This window comes from Sesamum indicum, linkage group LG10 (genome assembly GCF_000512975.1).
Source record: "Sesamum indicum cultivar Zhongzhi No. 13 linkage group LG10, S_indicum_v1.0, whole genome shotgun sequence".
NCBI lineage: Eukaryota > Viridiplantae > Streptophyta > Magnoliopsida > Lamiales > Pedaliaceae > Sesamum > Sesamum indicum.
Genome location: NC_026154.1, coordinates 13,157,359 through 13,177,463, shown reverse-complemented (window position 1 = coordinate 13,177,463; position 20,105 = coordinate 13,157,359). Strand labels below are relative to the sequence as shown.

The 20,105-nt window shown below is 29.1% G+C and overlaps 2 protein-coding genes across 5 annotated transcripts; one reads left to right on the top strand and one right to left on the bottom strand.

The window, feature by feature from the left end:
* Positions 5,590-9,677, top strand: LOC105172433 (acyl-CoA-binding domain-containing protein 4-like). Of its 4 annotated transcripts, none has more exons than XM_011093855.2 (9): positions 5,592-6,003; positions 6,772-7,341; positions 7,430-7,495; positions 7,751-7,917; positions 7,992-8,121; positions 8,193-8,286; positions 8,364-8,764; positions 8,872-8,976; positions 9,079-9,536. In XM_011093855.2, exons 1-9 carry the CDS (start codon positions 5,773-5,775, stop codon positions 9,382-9,384), a joined length of 2,070 nt encoding a protein of 689 aa, XP_011092157.1. In that variant the 5' UTR covers positions 5,592-5,772; the 3' UTR covers positions 9,385-9,536. The 4 variants fall into 4 exon arrangements, with proteins under 4 accessions (XP_011092154.1, XP_011092156.1, XP_011092157.1 ...); XM_020697030.1 differs by having other exon boundaries at positions 5,593-6,003; positions 6,814-7,341; XM_011093852.2 differs by having other exon boundaries at positions 5,590-6,003; positions 8,872-9,677.
* LOC105172802 (F-box protein CPR30-like) lies at positions 19,152-20,105 on the bottom strand. Its single transcript, XM_011094380.1, has one exon. The coding sequence runs from the start codon at positions 20,103-20,105 to the stop codon at positions 19,152-19,154; it is 954 nt and encodes a 317-aa protein (XP_011092682.1).

Here is a 20,105-nt window from a genome sequence, read left to right as displayed (position 1 = left end):
TTATTATATTACAAGTCAAATATATTTTTTTCTGAACAAATTATCCCTATTCATATTTACACGATAATGCATGTGATGAAGTATATATTTACCCTTATAAGGATATTTTGATCAGAAATTTTTTCTTGACCTACAATCCATGAATGAGTCAATCTGGGGTAAGTACGAATTTTCATTTAACTTTGTTGTTAATATCAATATATTCAGTGAATTTTGACTAACGGGTGAATTTATTAGTTGTAGAAAAATAAATATCTAGGATACTAGATAGAGTTATTCAAATTACATGAGATCTACGTATAAATATACCAAAATGTGCATAGATTAATATATTTTTGAGTATGTTTATTTTTATATAAAATGACTATATATATATATTTTTTATTAATAATATTCTATTCTTGGATTATTTAAAAAAGAAACAGTCCGGTCAGTTATTTATGTTATTCTTGTTTTCTTTTATATTAGTAAGTGTGGCATATTTTATGTATATACATAAAGTTTATAAAATATTTAGAATATTTTTTTTAATTATAGTATTTACTTTTTATATAGTTAAAAATTACTTAAAATGCATATAAGATAAAAATAAATAATTTAATGCCCGTCTAAGAACGAATACGTTTAATTAGATTTTGTTAGATTTTCATTCAATTTTTGTGGTGAATTGACCAAAATACCCTTTTATATTATGAATTATAATTATATATATTTATAATTTTCTAAATTTTAATGGACTAATACGCCGTATGAATTACTAATTATTTTCCCACTCTTGTAATTTTTTATATTTTCTCAAATGATCTTTTGTTGAATCAGAAAGAGTAAAGTAGTAATTCTCACTTCACTCTGTACGGCGTACATAATTATTTTACATTTAAAATGAGTATTTGTAATTTTTTCAAACTGTGATAATGTATTTATAATTATGTCAAATTTCAAGAATAACAACTACAATTTACTTTATCTTTTAGGTAAACTTGTCCTTTATCTCTACTTACAACAACGAAATATGGAAATTAGAAAAAGAATTTGCATTTTTCTTTATATCGATAAATTCAAGTACTTAGTAAATTAGAACTAGATTAGTGTTGTTTTATTTTATTTTATTTCTAAAGTTAAGTTAAATATTTTTATTTATATAGTAGATTCCTAAATTTCGAATAAAGTGAAATTGACTTCACTTACTTCGAAAATGCTTTTGCAACGGACAAAATTTTAGGGCACGATACCCCCCAAAAAATGGGTCACTTGGCCCTAAACTAGGGGTTTCCACATAGTTAATTGTGGTTAGTACAACTCTAAAAAGGTTTTTTTTTTTTAAAAAAAAAAAAAAAAAAAGGTGATTTTGACTTTAATTACCACTCCAGGTCAAAGCATCGGGTTTAGAATTTTTTCTTTTTGTTAAATATATATATATATATATATATATTGAATTTCAATTTTGATCACCATCATAAATCGACAATGCCCTCAATCATATGTCGCTTAGAAGAGCACGTTCAGATTACTCACTAACTCATCTTTATATCGATTAGTCGAAGAATCAAATCTATAATTATTTAATTAGAAGTGACGCGTCCTGATTGACGCGTCGCGTCCTGATTAATGAAAGCCAATAAGTGTTGGGGCTTTGGGTCTAAATTCACCTATTTGAGGTTTAATGTAAAACTATATTTTTTAAATAAAAGATAAGTTTTGTATATATTTTATTTAAATTAATAGAATTAATTACACTTAGACTTGTTTTACAGTTCTTCGAAAATTACGAAATTATACTTTTACCCCTTTTGGGAATTTTTTATTCATAACTGTATCCCTTCGTTAGGGGGTTGGACGAAAATGCTGGCCTCAGCGTTAAAATACATAAATTTATGATTTTACTCTTTATTCAACATTCTGTATAAATCATTGACAATGGATCGTTCATCAATGCTACACATTTATCCAATAGTAATAATTCAAAAATAATATTTTATTATAATTATATCCTTTTAATTTTGGGTAAATTACAACTACATTTCTTGAAGTTTGGGATAATTATAAATAACTCCTTATTGTTTGAAAAATTATAAATATCTTTCTCAAATAAAAAAATAATTATGTAGTCCATAGATAAAAATTACTATTTCACCCTTGTTTTTATTTTTTTATAAATAAAATATTTAAACAAATTAAAGGTGGGTGAAATAAATAATCCATTAAAAATATTAGTTCATTAAAATATTTTATAAAATTTTAAAAAGTATATAAAATTATAATTCATAATTTAAAAGGGTATTTTGGAGATTTCACCACTAAAGTTGAATGAAAACCTAGCGGAAGAGCTCGTTGTAATGTTAAAATCAGGAGGTATTTTTAATTTTTTAAAATAATGAGAATGTATTTATAATTATGTCAAATCTCAGGAGATGTGGCTGCAATTTACCATTTTACTTTATATATTACATTTACCCTATTACAATTTAAAAAAAATTACTAGGGTATCTTTATCAATAAATAATAAAGAATATTGAATGAGTAAAATTGAAATTTATGCAAATTTTTGTTAATATAAACATTTTCTGTGTAAACCCAAACTAACGATGTATAGTTGTAAATAAAGAACTATTGGAGGGGTACAAGTGTAATTTTAATTCTTTTTGAATGAAAGTATAATTTTGCATTTTTAAATGGGAGCTAAGTGTAACTAACCCAAATTAATATTAAGGGATTACATTTACACCCCCTAACCTATAGTCTATTTACACAAACTATCCATATATTTCGCGTAATTACAGAGACCACTTCTGTCCACCAAAAGGTAAGGGTAATTTTTTTTAATGATATTAACGTTTTTTGAGGTGTATGTGTAATTTTTTAAAATTAGGGATAATTTATATAAATAAACCATAGGTCAGGACGCATAGATATAATTATCCCTACTATTAATACCATTAATCCTAGTGCTGGATTTTTCACAATCAAAGCCAATTATCACTTAAAGAATGCATTTTTTTAATGGTTTAAAATAAGGGGTTATAATAATTTAAATGAATTTTCTTCATATATATATAAATAAAATCAAATGCTATTAATTAGTAATTGCTAATATTTTCAATATAAATAAATATTATAACGCATTCTACAGTAAAACCTCTATAAATTAATAACCTTGGGACCATGAAATTTTATTAATTTATCGATAAATTAATATTTTATTAATTAAAAGAGAGACTTTTTTAAATTCAGCAAATTTAGTACATATGTATTGAAAATAAATGAATTCATATATGTTTCATTGATTATATTCATGCATCAATTAATTTTTTATAACTAATTAAATATATTAATGTATAATATCAATTCATTATTTACAATTAACTATTATATTCATAGACACATGTATCAATTCATTGGAATAACTTAAATATACATGTTTACATTAATTCGTTGCACTTAAATAACTATTATACCCAATTAAATATATTCATGCATGATGAATGAAACATATACTACATAAATCACAATATGATAATAAAATAATTCATAACACCCAACCATGTCTTCTCATCTAAAAGGCATCGCAAAATCATCCATGAATGATCAAATGCGTAAAGCATTACAGACTTCACATTTTAGTAAATTACCATAATATTTATAATTGTAATATTTATGAATTATTAATTTAGAGTTTTAATGGGACCTAATATTTATAAAGGAATTTTCCAAAAAATTATTATTTTATTATCTTATCGAATTTGATAATTTTTTACAAAGGCCCAAGTCGGCACCGGAAGATTTTATTATTTTAAAGAGTTTATTAATTTATAAAGTATTAATTTATAGAGATTTTACTGTACTTTGTAGGGAAGAGATTTGAAAAGAACCCATTTTAGGGGGAAGAAAAAGAAAAAATAAATAAATTGGAGAGAATTTGAGGGAAACTGTGCCCACTCCAATTCCCAAAACTAAAATAAGAACTTGAACCCAACACAGAGCCCCACGCTTCTTACAAACACCTTGAGAAGACGCATTTCCACTTGCACCCCACCCCACCTTCAAAATTGCCTGCCTTTCTCTTCCATCAATCCCGAGAATTTATACATACAATGTACGTACATTTATGCTATAATATATAAAAATAATTATATTTACATCTTTGAATTTATAATCTATTTATATAAACTATTTATATATATATTTTTTAATTACACATATCACTCTTAATAAAAAAAAATAGAAGTAATTTCTGTAATGTTGTTGGCCTTATTAAGGAATGTATTTGTAATTTTTTGAAAAATATGAGTGATTTGTGTAAATTGATGTTGACATTTTTGATAGGTGTGTTTGTAATTTTTCAAAAAGCAAGTGTGTGATTTATTATAAATAGGTCATAGATCAGAGGCGTAGATGTAATTATTTTTTATAAATAAACACATATTTCAAGTGTTTTTTAAATCTTATTTTCTTTTTTAATTTAAATTATGTATTTTGATTAGATAGAAAATGTAATAATTTATTTGTTTTATATATTGAGTTAATTACACTCAGACTCCATCTGAAAATGGTAAATCGTACATTATTTCAAAACGTTTGGAAACCACACTTACATTTCATTCAAAAATTCTCGTTTTACATCTTACCCACTCCCGTTAAGTTTTGGGTGAAAAATGCTGACGTAAACAAAAAAGAAAATTACATAATTTTTTATTTTACTATCATTTAACATTTTTACATACATTTTGTACTTATAAAAGAATAATATAATATATATATAGTGAGTATGGGTAACATCATTATATTTTTTTTCTTCATACCTATAAAATTATTACATAAAAATAATAAATGACAAAATTAAAATTTTATGTAATTATTTTTACTAATATCAGCAATTTTTTGTTCAAATCCTAACAAAAGAAGGTCGTGTGTAAACATGAATTTTCGGAGGGAATGTAAATGTAGTTTCAGAATTTTTTAAAAAAATATATAATTTTATATTTTCAGGTTTAAGTATAATTAATTCAATATATATTTTTTTTTACCAAAACACAAATTTATATTTATATAATTAAAAAATAGAAAATATGTTTTTAAGAAAAAAATAATGAAAAATTGTGAGAAAAGAAGTGATTGAGACGTAAAAGAGAGAGAGAGAGAGGAAAGGAGTTGCCACCATTTCCCACAACCCAATGCTCTCTCTCTCTCTCTCTTACTCCATCATTTTCAGTTAGACAACTGACCAAAACTCCAGAAACAAATAAACAACATTAAACATTATATGGGAAACAACGAATAAAGGACATCCCAATTATTTTTTACTTTTCTTCTACCACTAAATTACATAAACATAAATTATATTTTATAAAAAAATAAAAAATATTTATATATTTAAATTTAACCTTAAAACATCATTGTCAGTGTAATGTATCCTAATATAAATATACATATATATAATTAAACCCTTTACAATTCTTCATTCATTGACATGAAAATTTAATTAATTTTACTTACTTAAATTATGCAAATTATTTAAAACAAAAATATTAGAATTACATATATATATGAGCAGGGGGTTGTGTTTGATGTGTTGGTGGCACAGTGATTCGGACTTGAAAGCGCCCATCTTTTCATGTCCATTGACATTGATAGTTGATATGTCACTTGGCTTCTCCATCTTCTCTTTAATTTGACCCTTCTCTTCTCTCTCTCTCTCTCTCTCTCTCCCTTTTTTTTTTTCTTTTCTTTCTTCTTCTCTCTCTTCCCATCCTTGTCAGTCAAGAAGGCTATTATATGCATTCAAAGAAACTATACATATACTCAAGAATTTTACACAGACAACACACAGTAGACACACTCTACAAGAGAAATTCAGGAAAAAATAAAATAAAAATGGGGTCTTTAGGAGAAGTTGTTGCAAGAAACAAGGCAATGTGGTTGTGTCCTAAGATGATGGGCTCTAACCCTTCTGAGAGATGGGGGCATTCTGCCTGCTACTTCAATGGTTTGCTTTACATATTTGGTGTAAGTTTTTTTGCATGATGTGTGTGTGTGTGTGTAGTTTTGACTTTGTTGTTCTTGTTAAGGTTTCAATCTCATGAGCAGGTACCATGTTTTTTTTTAAGGTTTTCTTGTTATTTCCTGTATATGAGTTGAGTTGTCTCTATATCTACTTCTGGTCATGTAATTAATATCTATGGTTATTGGGACTTTGATTTTTCTTTTCCCTCTTGCCTGTCTTTTTATATACCTTTCCTTGTTTCTTTCCCTTGAATTTCTTGCATTTCTTGTTTGTGTTGGAATTTGGCAAGAGGGCACCTTCACTTTCTTGAATGGACTTAGTGTTTTTACCTCTTTCTTTTACTTATTTGTCTCTTGTTTCCAAATTCATTTTTCTCTAATTTGTAGAGGGTTTGTAGCATGGAGATTTTAATTGAAATTTCCATATCTCTCAAGACTAATAAAGGTAGGGGGTGGGGTAGAGGGGGGTGCTTTTTTGAGTGCACTCTTTCGTTTTTATGTAGTTTGTGGAAATTTATCTTATATGTTCATCTGTGAAAAGATGCACTATAAAGGGGGTGGGGAATTGTTATTCTTATTTTTCTTGAATTTTTGTTTTTTCTTGTAATGGACTAAATTGAAGTAATATGAGATATTTATTGCAAGAATCATTGTAGTAATATTAGCAATTTGATTTACAGAAATGTTCTGAATTGTTAGCTGCAATTCATGCTTGTCAATAAACATTAGGTATGAAATCGATGAGTCGTTGATCGCTTTATACTAATGCAGAACGAAACTGCAGTCGACCGATCATTTGATTTATTGTCGCAGGGGTGTCGTGGGGGTGTGCATTTCAGTGACGTGCTCGTGTGTAATCTCGCTACGATGACTTGGAGCATTCTCAAGACTTCGGGGCCGGGGCCGGGTCCTCGAGACAGCCACACTGCCGTTCTTGTTGGGCACCGGATGCTAGTGTTTGGAGGTACTAATGGTTCCAAGAAGGTGAATGATCTTCACGTACTGGATCTCGTTTCTCGGGAGTGGATGCGTCCTGAATGCCGTGGGAATCCGCCTTCAGCTCGCGAAAGTCACACGGCTAATGTTGTTGGTGACGAGAAGTTAGTGGTGTTTGGGGGAAGTGGAGAAGGGGAGGCGAATTATTTGAACGATTTGCATATTTTGGACCTGAAAAATATGGAGTGGTCTTCCCCTGAGGTGAGCGGAAACGTGCCTGCTCCTCGTGATAGTCATAGCTCTGTGGCTGTTGGGAACCGGCTTTTCGTGTTTGGCGGGGACTCTGGCGATAGGTACCAAGGTGATGTTAGTGTGCTCGACTTGAATAAGCTGATTTGGTCGAGGGTATGAATTTCGTCTCCCGTGCTCTCTTAGTTCCTAAATACACTGCTTTATAAGTAACGAAATTAAGTTCGTAAACGTCCTATCTCAGCTGGATGTTTGTGGACCATCACCCGATGCCCGTGCTGGCCATGCTGCTGTGAGTGTAGGCACTAAGGCAAGTAATTCTCTTGAACAGCTGTTGATGACTTAATTTGGACTTGATGTTTAATTTCCAACTGTACTGGTTAAGCATAGAGAAGTTCAGAATCACTTGCAATTTTATGCACATAGCGTGTATATGTGAACTAAGTACCAGTGTAGAACAGAGGATCTGAACTGTCCCCGAGAGTATCTCTCGTTCGTGTTACGGCTTGAGCATGATACTAGTGTATGACGCTAAAACCAAGCACATGTGTATCTACCAATGCAGGTCTATATGCTTGGCGGAGTCGGTGACAAGCAATACTACAGCGATATTTGGGTTCTCGATGTCATAACGTCTTCCTGGGATCAGCTCGATCTGTGCTCGCAAAAATCTCAAGGACGGTTTTCTCATACAGCCACTGTCACGACCATGGGCATAGCCATCTTCGGAGGGTGAGACTTTAATTTCCCTCTGGAGTCTGTTCTCTTCACCTATGAGTTTTACCGAGCTTCCGTTAACGTTTCAGGTGCGGAGAGGATGAACGTCCTCTCAACGAGCTACTCATCTTACCGATTGATTCACTCACATGCAGAGCTTTCGGAAACACGCACAAAGATGAAACGAAAATGTTTTTCAATAAAACAGAGAATAATAATGTACACTGGATAAGTCTGCTTTGTGCATATTGCTTGTCAAACGATACACTAACTTATTTCGACCTTTGCAGCGGACCACAATACTTATAGGTGATGCTGAAGATCTAACATCAGTAGACGTCGAAGAGCTTGAATCTGTTCCCAAGCAGCTCTGTTTTAGCTCCGGTTAGTATCGCAATGTTTTCTTGTGCGCACCAAAATGTGTTGTCACGAGTGACGGTTCTTGTTTCCGTTTCTTGAAGACATGTTGCATCCTAAGAGGAGAAGGACTAGTAATTCAAATGTGCCCGAACAGAAATCTGAGCCCAAAGAGCAATCTCGTTCTCAGTCGCAGCAATCATCTCCGTCCCAATCTGAGCATGAACCAACTCATGTGAAGAAAAGCATCAGCTGCTCTTACCCGTCGTCTAGAGTTCATCCGCTGTTTAGGCAGAAAATTTTCAGTCCTACCTGTTATCGGCTTAATACCCTTCCTGTAAACCAGACCAACACGAAACACGGTATTTCCAGGATGTCCCCTGATCTATATTTATCTTCCGAGCATCCTAATCAGATACAACACGAACATGCAAACGTAATTTGTGCTGATGCATGTCGAGCGCAGTGCAAGGCAGCAGAATCCGTATCCGTGGGCAGAAATTTGGTATGACACGCACGTTTACTCTTAGAAACCGTATTCCTCTGGGATGGCAGCAAGTTGATTTTAGTTACTGATTCTTAATTCTTGGTATTTTCGTTTTTTGTCCTCAGATTGGAGCTGAAGTTCGCGGCCAAGTTGACGGGGCATTTGATTCTGGCTACCTAATGACCGCCACTGTTAATGGAAAGGTCTTTAGGGGCGTGTTATTTGCTCCAGTAAGCTCCTGTACTGTAGTACAGAACTCCCTGACCCCCACCCCCCACCCCCAAATTATTAAAGTTCCTAAACATGAACTTCTTGTTAATTTTGATACCAAGGGACCTGATGTCGTGTCGGGAGGTGCCGTTCTTGGCCAACAACCATCACTATTCGCTCACCAGATTGCTGTTAATCATGCAAATTCTGGCCAAAATGTTGCTTGTCCGAGGCTTCCTCAGCAGCCGGCCAAAATGCTTGCTCCACCACCCTGTCACAGCTCGGAACAAACTCAAACTGAATCAAGAAGATCGTCTCCAGAGAACCGAGCCCTTCTTGCTCTAGGAAAAGATTCGAGGGTTAATAGTGAACTTCAAGGTGTGGTCTTAACTTTGGCGAGTCCGGGAACCACTCATGGCAGGCTGTAGAAAGTAAAGAACGACCTCATTCCGTTAGATGTTTTTGTACATTTTTCGTGTAGAGTTGAAGCATTTCTCATGCTTTCCTTCAAGGTTTGCATGGTCATGTGGGATTTTACCATCCTGAGTTCATATTTTATGACAAAGTTCTTTGAAGGGGACGTGCGCTTCTTTTTCATTATGTTATGTTTCGATCGATCCAACAGAAAATTCGAGTTTATGATGAGTTTGAATTCTTTAATTGTAGCCTCTTTGGTTCGAATTCCCACATTTTGTGGAATAGATTGATTTCTCTTACGATATGTTCGGTCAATAACTATTTATTACGATTATTTATTTTTTACTATAATAGTTACTCATGATTAAAATATTAAATTTCTTCTAGTGGGGACATATTTAGGAACCAAAGGTTTCAAATTTATAGCTAAATTAATCTATATTCTAAATATATTGACACTAAAAGAAATATGACTTTTTTGTTTTGGTTAATTATTAATACTAAAAGTTAAAAATTATATTAAATACTAATTATTAACTACATCTGTACAAAAATTATTAGTCGTTGAGGCCTAAACAACTAAAAATTATGATAATATTTTAGCTATAAGTAAAACCATGACGAGAATGTGAATTAACTGCGGTAAAAATTTTCTAGCTATTATAAATGATTTATGAAATAATTATTATCATGGTATATTTTCTCACTTACTTTGCTTCTGATATACATATATCCGTGACTTAATTTTTGTTGGGATTATTACATTTACATCCCTAATATATGATTTATTTACACTAATTATTCTTTTTTTTTTTTGCATAATTACATAAATAACTTCTGGTAGCTAAAATATAGGGAGAATAATTTGTGTAATAATATGACGTTTTTGAAAGTGTATATGTAATTTTTCAAAAAATAAAAACGTTTGTATAAATGATATTAACGTTTAGTTGGATGTATATTTAATTTTTCAAAAAACAGATAATTTATAGAAATAGACCATAAATCAGGGGTATAAATATAATTATTCTTCATTTTAATTTCTTTTCATAATATTAGTCTATCTCACATAATTCTCAATTATCAAATTATATGTTTTTTTATATTTAATTCTTTTTTTAAATCAGGACAATGACTAATTTATATATCACTACTAAAAAAAATATGATATTAATACCAATATTAAGTGATTATTTAAAAAGAATCACTAAAGAATATATAATAAATGTATGCCAATAATTTTAATTTTACCACTATATAATTATTAGTGAAAAAAATTATATAAAATTATCTCTACAGATAATTAAACTATCACTATAGCAATATTAATTTTACCACTATATAAAATAATGTACAAAAAAGATGCATGAAAAAAAATAAAAACAAAGTAAATATCAAAAGATAATGGGAAAGTGGAAAAGTTATAAGATGAATAAATATATAAAAAAAATCAAATTAAAAAAACAGACCAAAAAAGACAGAAACACTAAAGACGTGCTCTATAATTGTTACTATTAAAACTATAAAATTCGTTATTGTAACAAAATAAAAATTCTTATCACAATATATATATATATATATAATTAGTAACAATATAAAAAATTATCAATTAATTTATTTTATTGACAATTATTTTTATTTTTTGTAATATATGTCTTAGTTGATATGGGATGTAGATTAATTAATTTTTTTATGATTTTTATTATAATTAGGTTAAGTTACAACCATCACCCATAAATTTGACATAATTACAAATACCTCCCCATTGTTTGAAAAATTGCGACTATCCCCCTAGTTTTTAATGTTTGTCTAACAATGAACCCATTCCATTGGCCTCCATTAGGCTTTCATCTAATTATTATGGTGAACTGACTATAATACTCTTTTGGATTATGAACTATAATTTTATATATTTTTTTAATTTTTTTTGAAATATTTTATGGATTATTATGCAATATGCATTATTACTTACCCACCTTTTATATAATTTTTTTCTAGAAAAATCACTGAAGATAAAGTAATAATTTTTATCTCATTGTCTGGGAGTTACACAACTATTTTTAATTTGATAAATTATTTACAATTTCTAAATAATGAGAAGATATTTATAATTATGTCAGAGAGCAGTGAATAATTTATTATTATAATTTAAAAAAAAAGTCATTTATTTATATTTAAAAATAATAATAATAAAAAAAGGGACTGTGGGAGAGTCAAAACCTGCAAAGGCTTTACGTCTTCTGTGTCAGAAGAAAGCTCCCGCTTAGGCCGCGGGATGCTGCACCTATGGACGCCCGTCCAGCCAGGGAGTCGCTGTCAGCCGTCCGATCTGTCACTTCTCCCCTCATCATTTGTCCCCTCCGATAAGACACCTCTCCGACGTTGATGGCGTCATCCTCCCCTCTCCATTCTCATGTACTGCTACGTATATTATTATTTCTCTGCAACAAACTGCTTTTCTCTCTCTCTCTCTCTCTCTCTCAAATAATTGAAGGAGGAGAAAGGGAAAAGATTCCCTGCAAATACACCTTCCCTGATGGAGCGCCCACGTCTTCTCATTCAAAATTACTTACAGCAATTGTACGGCTGTGATTGCTTTTGACCTCATTCTTATTTTTTATTTTTATTTTTTGGTATAAAGTAAGTTTTAATGCACTCCGTACTCTTAGATTGTATTTAAAATCTTATTGATGATGGTTCATTTAATTTATGAAGTTGAGGTTGAAACCGAGTTTAATAAAATATATTTATTTTTTAATATTATAAATAAGTAAATTATTTTTTATGAAAAAATAATAGTAATTTATTTTTGTATTTTTTAAAATGATAAGGAGGTAAACTACTTTATTTTAAAAAATAAAGGAAGGCCAATTACTGTATTTTTAAAAATATAGAGAAATAAATTACTATTTTTTTTTCATAAATATAATTTCCTCATTTAATATATTAAAAGATGATTGTTTGCATTTTCTCGATTCTATCACTATGAAGTGATGGGGTGGAGTCCCATCAATTTGAGTGTATTGATTTACTTTAATAGTAGGTTTTCGTCTATGTAGGAACATCCGAAAAATTTGGGATGCTATAGATAAGGTTAACTATAATAACAATGATTAGTTAGTGATAATTATGTTTATTGATTATCGATGATTAAAACTTGTAATGTATACTTGTAACAAATTAGAGGAAATAACATTTTTGGTCCCATATAGTTAGGTCCGTTTCACTTTTGGTCACATTTATTATGGGATTAACACTTTTAGTTTCATAACTGATAAAAATTATTATTTTTGATCCTTATCCACTGTTTTATTTATAATTTAGCGGTGTAGTGAACGTGCCTAGCATGTGATCATTAATTACTTTTTGTTGGAGAGAAAATTGGTTTATTTTCCAACTTGGGACCATTTTCGGGGAAAAATATAATTAAATTTGAGGGAGCAAAAATAAATTTTGAAAGAAATTAAGGCAAAAAGATAAGAGTGGTTTCTCTCTTCTCTCACAAAATTTGAATCATATCACTACCATATTTCTATAAGTTAAAGTCAAATAGAAGCAATACAAAGAATCATGTCTTTTACAAGTAAATCAAGTAGACCAAATGAATCACTCATATCCTACTATTGAAAAAAGGGCCATTTTTTTTCTCAAACAAAAAATACTTAACGGCAACGTGCTAAGCACGTGACGTACATCGTTAAATTGTAGATGAAAAAGTGCATAAAGTACTTTTTTTGTGAGTTATGGGACTAAAAGTGTTAACCCCGTAATGAGTGAGACCAAAAGTGACATGGATAATTTATGGAATTAAAAATATTATTTTTCCTAACAAATTATATATTAAGAAAATATAATGGACTCATTTCTCCCCCCAAAAGTATCCAAAATTTGGTTAAAATAAATATTAATTAGGGTAAAATACACTTTGCGCCCCTAAATCATTCATCAAGTAATATTTACCCTCTAATTAATAAATGTAACACTTACCCCTTTGTTGGACAAAAATGCTTCTTATGCCTTAACAAATCGTATTATTTTTAATATATTTTAGTATTTTGCACATTAAATCTTCACCAAATTATTTTTTAATTAATATTTTTAGTATGTGTAGAGTTTAAATTAAAAGTGGAGTATAAATTAATATATATATATATTTATTTATTTATATAATAGCTACACAATGAATATGAAAAAAATTCAGAGACCTTTCATATGATAATAACAATGTTAAGAAAATCCCATATAATATAAAATAAGTTCAAAAAAACCCTTCCATAGAAAAATTGGGCCACATGCGCTTTGACTGCTTTTTCTATGAAAGTACATTTTTTTTGAAATTTTTTCCCTTCTCTCATATTTAATATATATAATATTATATATATCTATTAATAATAAATATTATTTTCTATAATAATTACTTAATTATTTATATAGTAAAATATTATTTTAATTAAATTAATTAAAAATTAATATATATATATAAGACAGCGGCGGCAGCAAAGAAGAGGAGGGCACGACGCAGCAAGGACGACGATGGTCGTCCATCATCTGCGAAGGCGACGCGGTTGCCCTTGACTTCTGGGCAACGCTGCGGGTGTGGGGGTTTATAGTTATTATTTTATTTTTTTTATAAATTATAATTATATATTATAAATATATTTTAATAGTATATATTATATATATTATAAATTAAAATAATTATATATTAATAGGCCTAGTTTGATCGGTTGACTAGAAGAGTATTTAGTTATTATTTTTAAAAAAATAGACTCAAATTAATTATGGGACGGTGCGATTATTTATTCGTAACGTAAAATGATTTTTGATATTAAAAATTTCATAAAGAGATTTTTGATATTTTAACATATTAGATGAGATCAAAATGGATTTAACCCTTTTTATAACATTATCGTTCTAGGTACGTACATCATGTCACAGCTTGGCCCGACCCTTCCAACTAGAATATACGGGCCGAAGCAGATTGAGCAACCCAGCCCATATGCGAGCCCAATTAATAGGCCCAACATGCATGGTAGCATAAACAATATTTACTTAATAAATATATTTCCCAAGACTTTTTTTTATTTATATTCCATTCAAAAAATTTAAATCAAACTATAGCCGTCGATGCAAATTATACATGATGACAGTTATGTTATATATAGTATTTTATAGATATTATTTGGCCAAATAATTCTTCTAATTACTATAATTATTTAAAAAAATCACATAATTATATATTCGTATTTAAATTTTATTTCTTTCATTATGTTCATATTTATTTCTTGTACGCGTATAATTTATTTATATAAAGTAATTGCGATTTATCTATATATGTAATTATTGAGTTTTAAAAGAGTGTGTTGATTTAAGATAATGTTTGTAATATTCTTGATATATATAATAGGGGCATGTTCTGATGTTTAGAATTGATGACAAATGCTTATGTAATTAATATTTTTAAATTTTGAATAATTATGAAAATTTGAAATATTTTGAGATTTTTTTCATCTCATCTTATTTTGAGAAAAATATTTTCAAAATATATTTTGTATATATTTCGTTACGTTTAAAATATTTCACATCAACTATAACAATTATATATGTATAATACTTCTTTTCAGATTATATCAACTATCATCAGTATATTTTGGAAAAAGTATTATTTTAGTCCGCTAAATATGCCTAATTTTAATTTTAGTCTGCTAAATATGCCTAATTTTAATTTTAGTCCGATAACTATGTCCATTTTTGTTTAGCTCCAGTAACTTACGAAATTGCTTACTTTTAGTTATCTGGCAGATTTTTGGACAATTTTACCCCTATGAGTGCATATGGACTAAAACTGCCTTTCAAAAGTTGCATAGTGGTAAAATTGTTCGAAAATCTGCCAGAAGACTAAAAGTAAGCAATTTTGTAAGTTATTGGATTTAAACAAAAATGGACATAGTTATCGGGCTAAAATTAAAATTAGGCAAACTTAGCGGACTAATATAATACTTTTTTCGTTTATTTTTATTCATATTCAATCACATACTTAGAAAAATTATTTCAACTAATTCAACTTATTTTATTTTTATTTTTTAATTAAGTATATTTTGCGCCCTTGGACTATACGTTAAGTTGCATTCGGCTCTGAAATAAACATTAAAGATTGTTTCCTAACTAGAAAAAAATATGTTTTTAAAATTATTATGTAGAGAAATAATTAGTAATTTGAACTATTCAAATTAATATTAAAGCAATATGTTAGTGTATACATACATAATAAATACAAAATACATAATAATTTATAATTTAACCTAATTAATGAAATAACAAAAACGATTTTCAACTTGAAAAAGATGGATAAATATTAAATTCATATAACTTAGATGTGTTCTTTTTCTAAAAAGAAAAACAAACTAATTAATAGGATAAAATACACTTTGCTTCTCTAAATTTCATCATGTGTTAATTACCCTCATAAACTAATAAATATAACACTTATCTTCTACAATATAATTTTTAGACAATATTGCCCTTATATTATACATATGTCCAAAAAAATTCTTTTTATTAGTAATTTGCATTTTAAGTTTAATATTAAAATTTTCTTAATTGGAAAACAATATCTTTTATTTATAATAAAGTAAAATATAATTAGTGAATTAAATAGCTCAAATTTTATTTTTTTTTACAAACTCAAAAGTTAGCTAATAAATTAGTACAATAAATATACAAAAAAATTCATGAAAAGATTTTATTAATTTGGTAATAAAATTAAGTTATTAAATATTTATGCTTTTAGAACAAAATGAATAACTAGATATCGGTTTTTTAATATATATTTTTTAAAAAATGATAAAATATATTTATTTATTTATTATCTAAATATTTAACTTTTGGTTAAGCATATATATATTTGTCAATTTCTTTTAGGAAGCATGTATTAGTTGTTGGTTATACTATATTTATTAGGGTTAAATTCATTTTGACCCCCAATATATCAAAATACCAAAAATACCCCTTATAAATTTTTTAATATAAAAACTACCCATATTTTATGAATAAATAATCACACTGCCCCCTGATCAATGTGAGTCTATTTTTTTAGAAACAATGACTAAAATACCCTTCTAGTCAACCGGTCAAATTCGGCCTATTAATATAAAATTATTTTAATTTATAATATATATAATTTAGGAAAAAGTATTATTTTAGTCCGCTAAGTATGCCTAATTTTAATTTTAGTTCGATAACTATGTCCATTTTTTTTAGATCCAGTAAATTACGAAATTGCTTACTTTTAGTTCTCTGGCAGATTTTCGGATAATTTTACCCCTATGCAACTTTTGAAAGGCAGTTTTAGACCAAATGCACTCATAGGGGTAAAATTGTCCGAAAATTTACCAGAGGACTAAAAGTAAGCAATTTCATAAGTTACTGGACCTAAACAAAAATGGACATAGTTATCGGACTAAAATTAAAATTAGACATACTTAGCGGACTAAAATAATACTTTTTCCTATAATTTATAAATATTAAAATATATTTATAATATATATAATTATAATTTATAAAAAAAATTCAAAATAATAATTATAACTCTCCACCCCACCTGCTTCCCCTCCCCCCCGCCCATCTTCTTCCAATTAAATTAATTTAATTAAAATAACATTTTATCATATAAATGATTAAGTATTATTATAGAAAATAATATTTTGTTATTAATAAAAATATATATTATTTTAATTAAAATAATTATTATATAAAATAATATTTTATTATTAATAAATATATATAATATTATATATATTAAATGTGAGAGAAGGACAAAAATGTCAAAAAAAGGTATTTCCTAGAAAAATCATAGTCAAAGCGTGTGTGACTCAATTTTGTACGGAGGGGGTTTTCTGAACTTTATTTTATATCATAGGGGGATATTTGATCTTTAATTTTCATAGTTTTTTTTTTAACATTCCTATTATCACGGGGGGGTCTCTGGATTTTTTTCATTATAAAAAATTGAATTTTGCTGCATTATAAATGATGACGGCTTAAAAATCTATGAACCACTGTTCGATAAAACCAAAGAAAAAGTTTAAATTTTTATCATGATTAATCAATATTTGCAACTAGCCTTTGTGAACTCGTGATTGATTTGTATTTGCTAAAATTTTCTTCTTTTAGCTATAGTAATTACAGTAGTGAAAAATAATATTTTTTCTAGTGCGTCATATAAAATAAATATTGGAATACAAGATGCAACACAATCAAGTAGATAATATAATGTGGCAACATAGAAAGGCGGATTAAATTTTCTATTACAATTCTATTATATCTTTGATTCTATTAAATGTAATCACACCACGAGTATAAATTTTTATTAAAAATAAAATACATGATGTTATTTTTATATACGTTGAAGACTGTATATATTAAATAAAATAAAAAATACCACGTAATTTGAAATTGAAAATTCAATATGTGACAGTTACTAAGATCCCATCAAAACCATCATGAAAAAATTGTGAAAGTGTAAAAGTTGAAATTAATATAAGCACATTTAGGAGTGAAATGAAAATAGAATGATGATCATATGTGTTATCATAACTCATTAAACAAAAATAATTCATCCCAAACCCTTATTTTAATTAGCTCAAAGGTACTAACTAATCAATAGTTATTGCAGGACTGCTGCATCTAATTACATGACAGTGTTTGTAAGAGAAATTAAGAGATGCATGGCCAATTAATTAACATTGATAGAACAACTGAAAGGGATGTCTACAAATGACTTTGTCAAGACCTAAAACTGGTTGCTAAGAAAAAATTATGTTGCGGGAGTTTGATTAGAACATTGGTTTGTGTGTATATATATATATATATATATATATGAAAAAATGCAAGCAACTCACTTGTAATATTACAAATGAGCAAATTATCTCCTTATGAAAAAAGAAATAGCGATTTAACTCCTTATATTTTTTTAAAATACAACAAATTACCTCCCTATATTTTTTAAAATGAAGCAATTTACCTCCCTGTATAAGGAGGTAAATTGCTTCATTTTAAAAAGTATAGAGCTGTAAATTGCTATATTTTTTTTATAGGAGGATAATATGCTCATTTTTAATATTACAGGAAGATAACTTGCTATTCACCTTATATATATATATATATATATATCATTGGCTTTACTGCAATATTGGACACACACGACTTGCCGTGTGGTTTTTTGCCCAACTTTTAAGTATACGGCAAAATGGGTATTAAATTAAAAATAATAGACCAAATTACAAGTTTTATTTTTGAAAAGATCATAAAGCAAAGTATCTATTGTTATGGGACCAAAATTGTAATAAAACCTATATCATGTACTTGACTCAAAAATTTGCCCGTAATCAATTAAATAGCAACTTAGGGTGATTTATGTTGTCCAAAAACCCTAGTACATGACAATCTTATGTAGGATTCGCTATAAATTAATTACATTGATCGTCCACAATGTTGACGCATAATAGTAACTTTTCAAAAAGTAGTTAGTATCATTTTGGAAACCATATTATTTCACATGATCGATTAAGAATCTAAAAAATAACATTCATAGAATTTTTTGCCACCTGAAAGAACAACTAAAGATTTCCCGATCTAACATGTACGTGTGCCGTAAACTAAATGATCTTTCAAAATCAGACACATATTATCAACTATATATATTTCGAAAGTACTATTATTAGATAGACAACACATACGATTCTGTCTTCATGAGAGCTCTTCGTTCTTCATTTTAGCCCTAGAGCAAGACTAGGCTATCCATGTACGACCCGAGGTAGAGGAGACCCATCGCCTCGACTTTGAGGGCTTTGGCTGTGCTACTATCGAAATGACACACAACCAAGTCTTGTTCGTAATCTTCAAATATAATTTCATCATTTCTAGTAAAGCCGAGAGGCCTGACAACTCCAGGAGCTACCGTCATGGTGAGCGTCTTAGTCCAAGAACTGTACACTCCATACTCCTTCATGACCCACAAGTAGCAATATTGCTCTTGCCAAGGATGTTGATGATCCACAAGATTGAACAAAAATAGAGAAAGGTGTCCCTTATAAAGGGTGATGCATTTCGTCAAGTCCTCGCCATCGACTTCATAATTAGGAAACCTTATTTGTTGGAACGTCTCGTTTCCAAGATGGAAGGCGAGGATCACCATTACGTCCTTGTTGGTGTCTCTATAGAATGCCTTCCAATGAACTGAGTCACAGACTACTAGTCTAGACTTGATATCGTACATGCTCCACGAGAAGCCCTCCATCTCGACGTTCTTCCAAGAGTTAGTGATCGACGAATAAACCTCAACTTTAGTATGTTGTGCAGTTTCGTGATACTTGAAACTCAAATCCAAATAGTCATCATGTTCATCACCTGGGGCTACAATTCTAATGATCTTGTAGTCGTCGGTCTTATCATAGTATCCAAACCCTAAAGTAGTATGATCATTTCTTGGGTCCGACGATCCGACAACCCCAGTGATCGGATGGTTTATGACCTTATATCGTCTTATGTAAGGGTTGCACACATATATGACCGTGCCAAACCTATGAGAATCAGAGAGGCACAACAAACCATTACAAGAACCAATTACAACTAAACTCATATCAATGGGTCGAAAAGGGATATCGATCTCCCGAACTTGCTCAAAAGTTTCCTCACAAAGCAACCGAAAAGCCCGACCAGGCTGATGGTACAT

What these genes read in the sequence shown, in the direction of transcription:
- LOC105172433 (XM_011093852.2), top strand. Translation starts at nt 5,773, where the DNA reads ATGCATTCAAAGAAACTATACATATACTCAAGAATTTTACACAGACAA. An exon ending in GGCATAGCCATCTTCGGAGG is followed by an intron (nt 7,918 to 7,991) that starts GTGAGACTTTAA and finishes TTAACGTTTCAG; the next exon opens with GTGCGGAGAGGATGAACGTC. An exon ending in GCAGCTCTGTTTTAGCTCCG is followed by an intron (nt 8,287 to 8,363) that starts GTTAGTATCGCA and finishes CGTTTCTTGAAG; the next exon opens with ACATGTTGCATCCTAAGAGG.
- LOC105172802 (XM_011094380.1), bottom strand. Translation starts at nt 20,105, where the DNA reads ATGTACCATCAGCCTGGTCGGGCTTTTCGGTTGCTTTGTGAGGAAACT.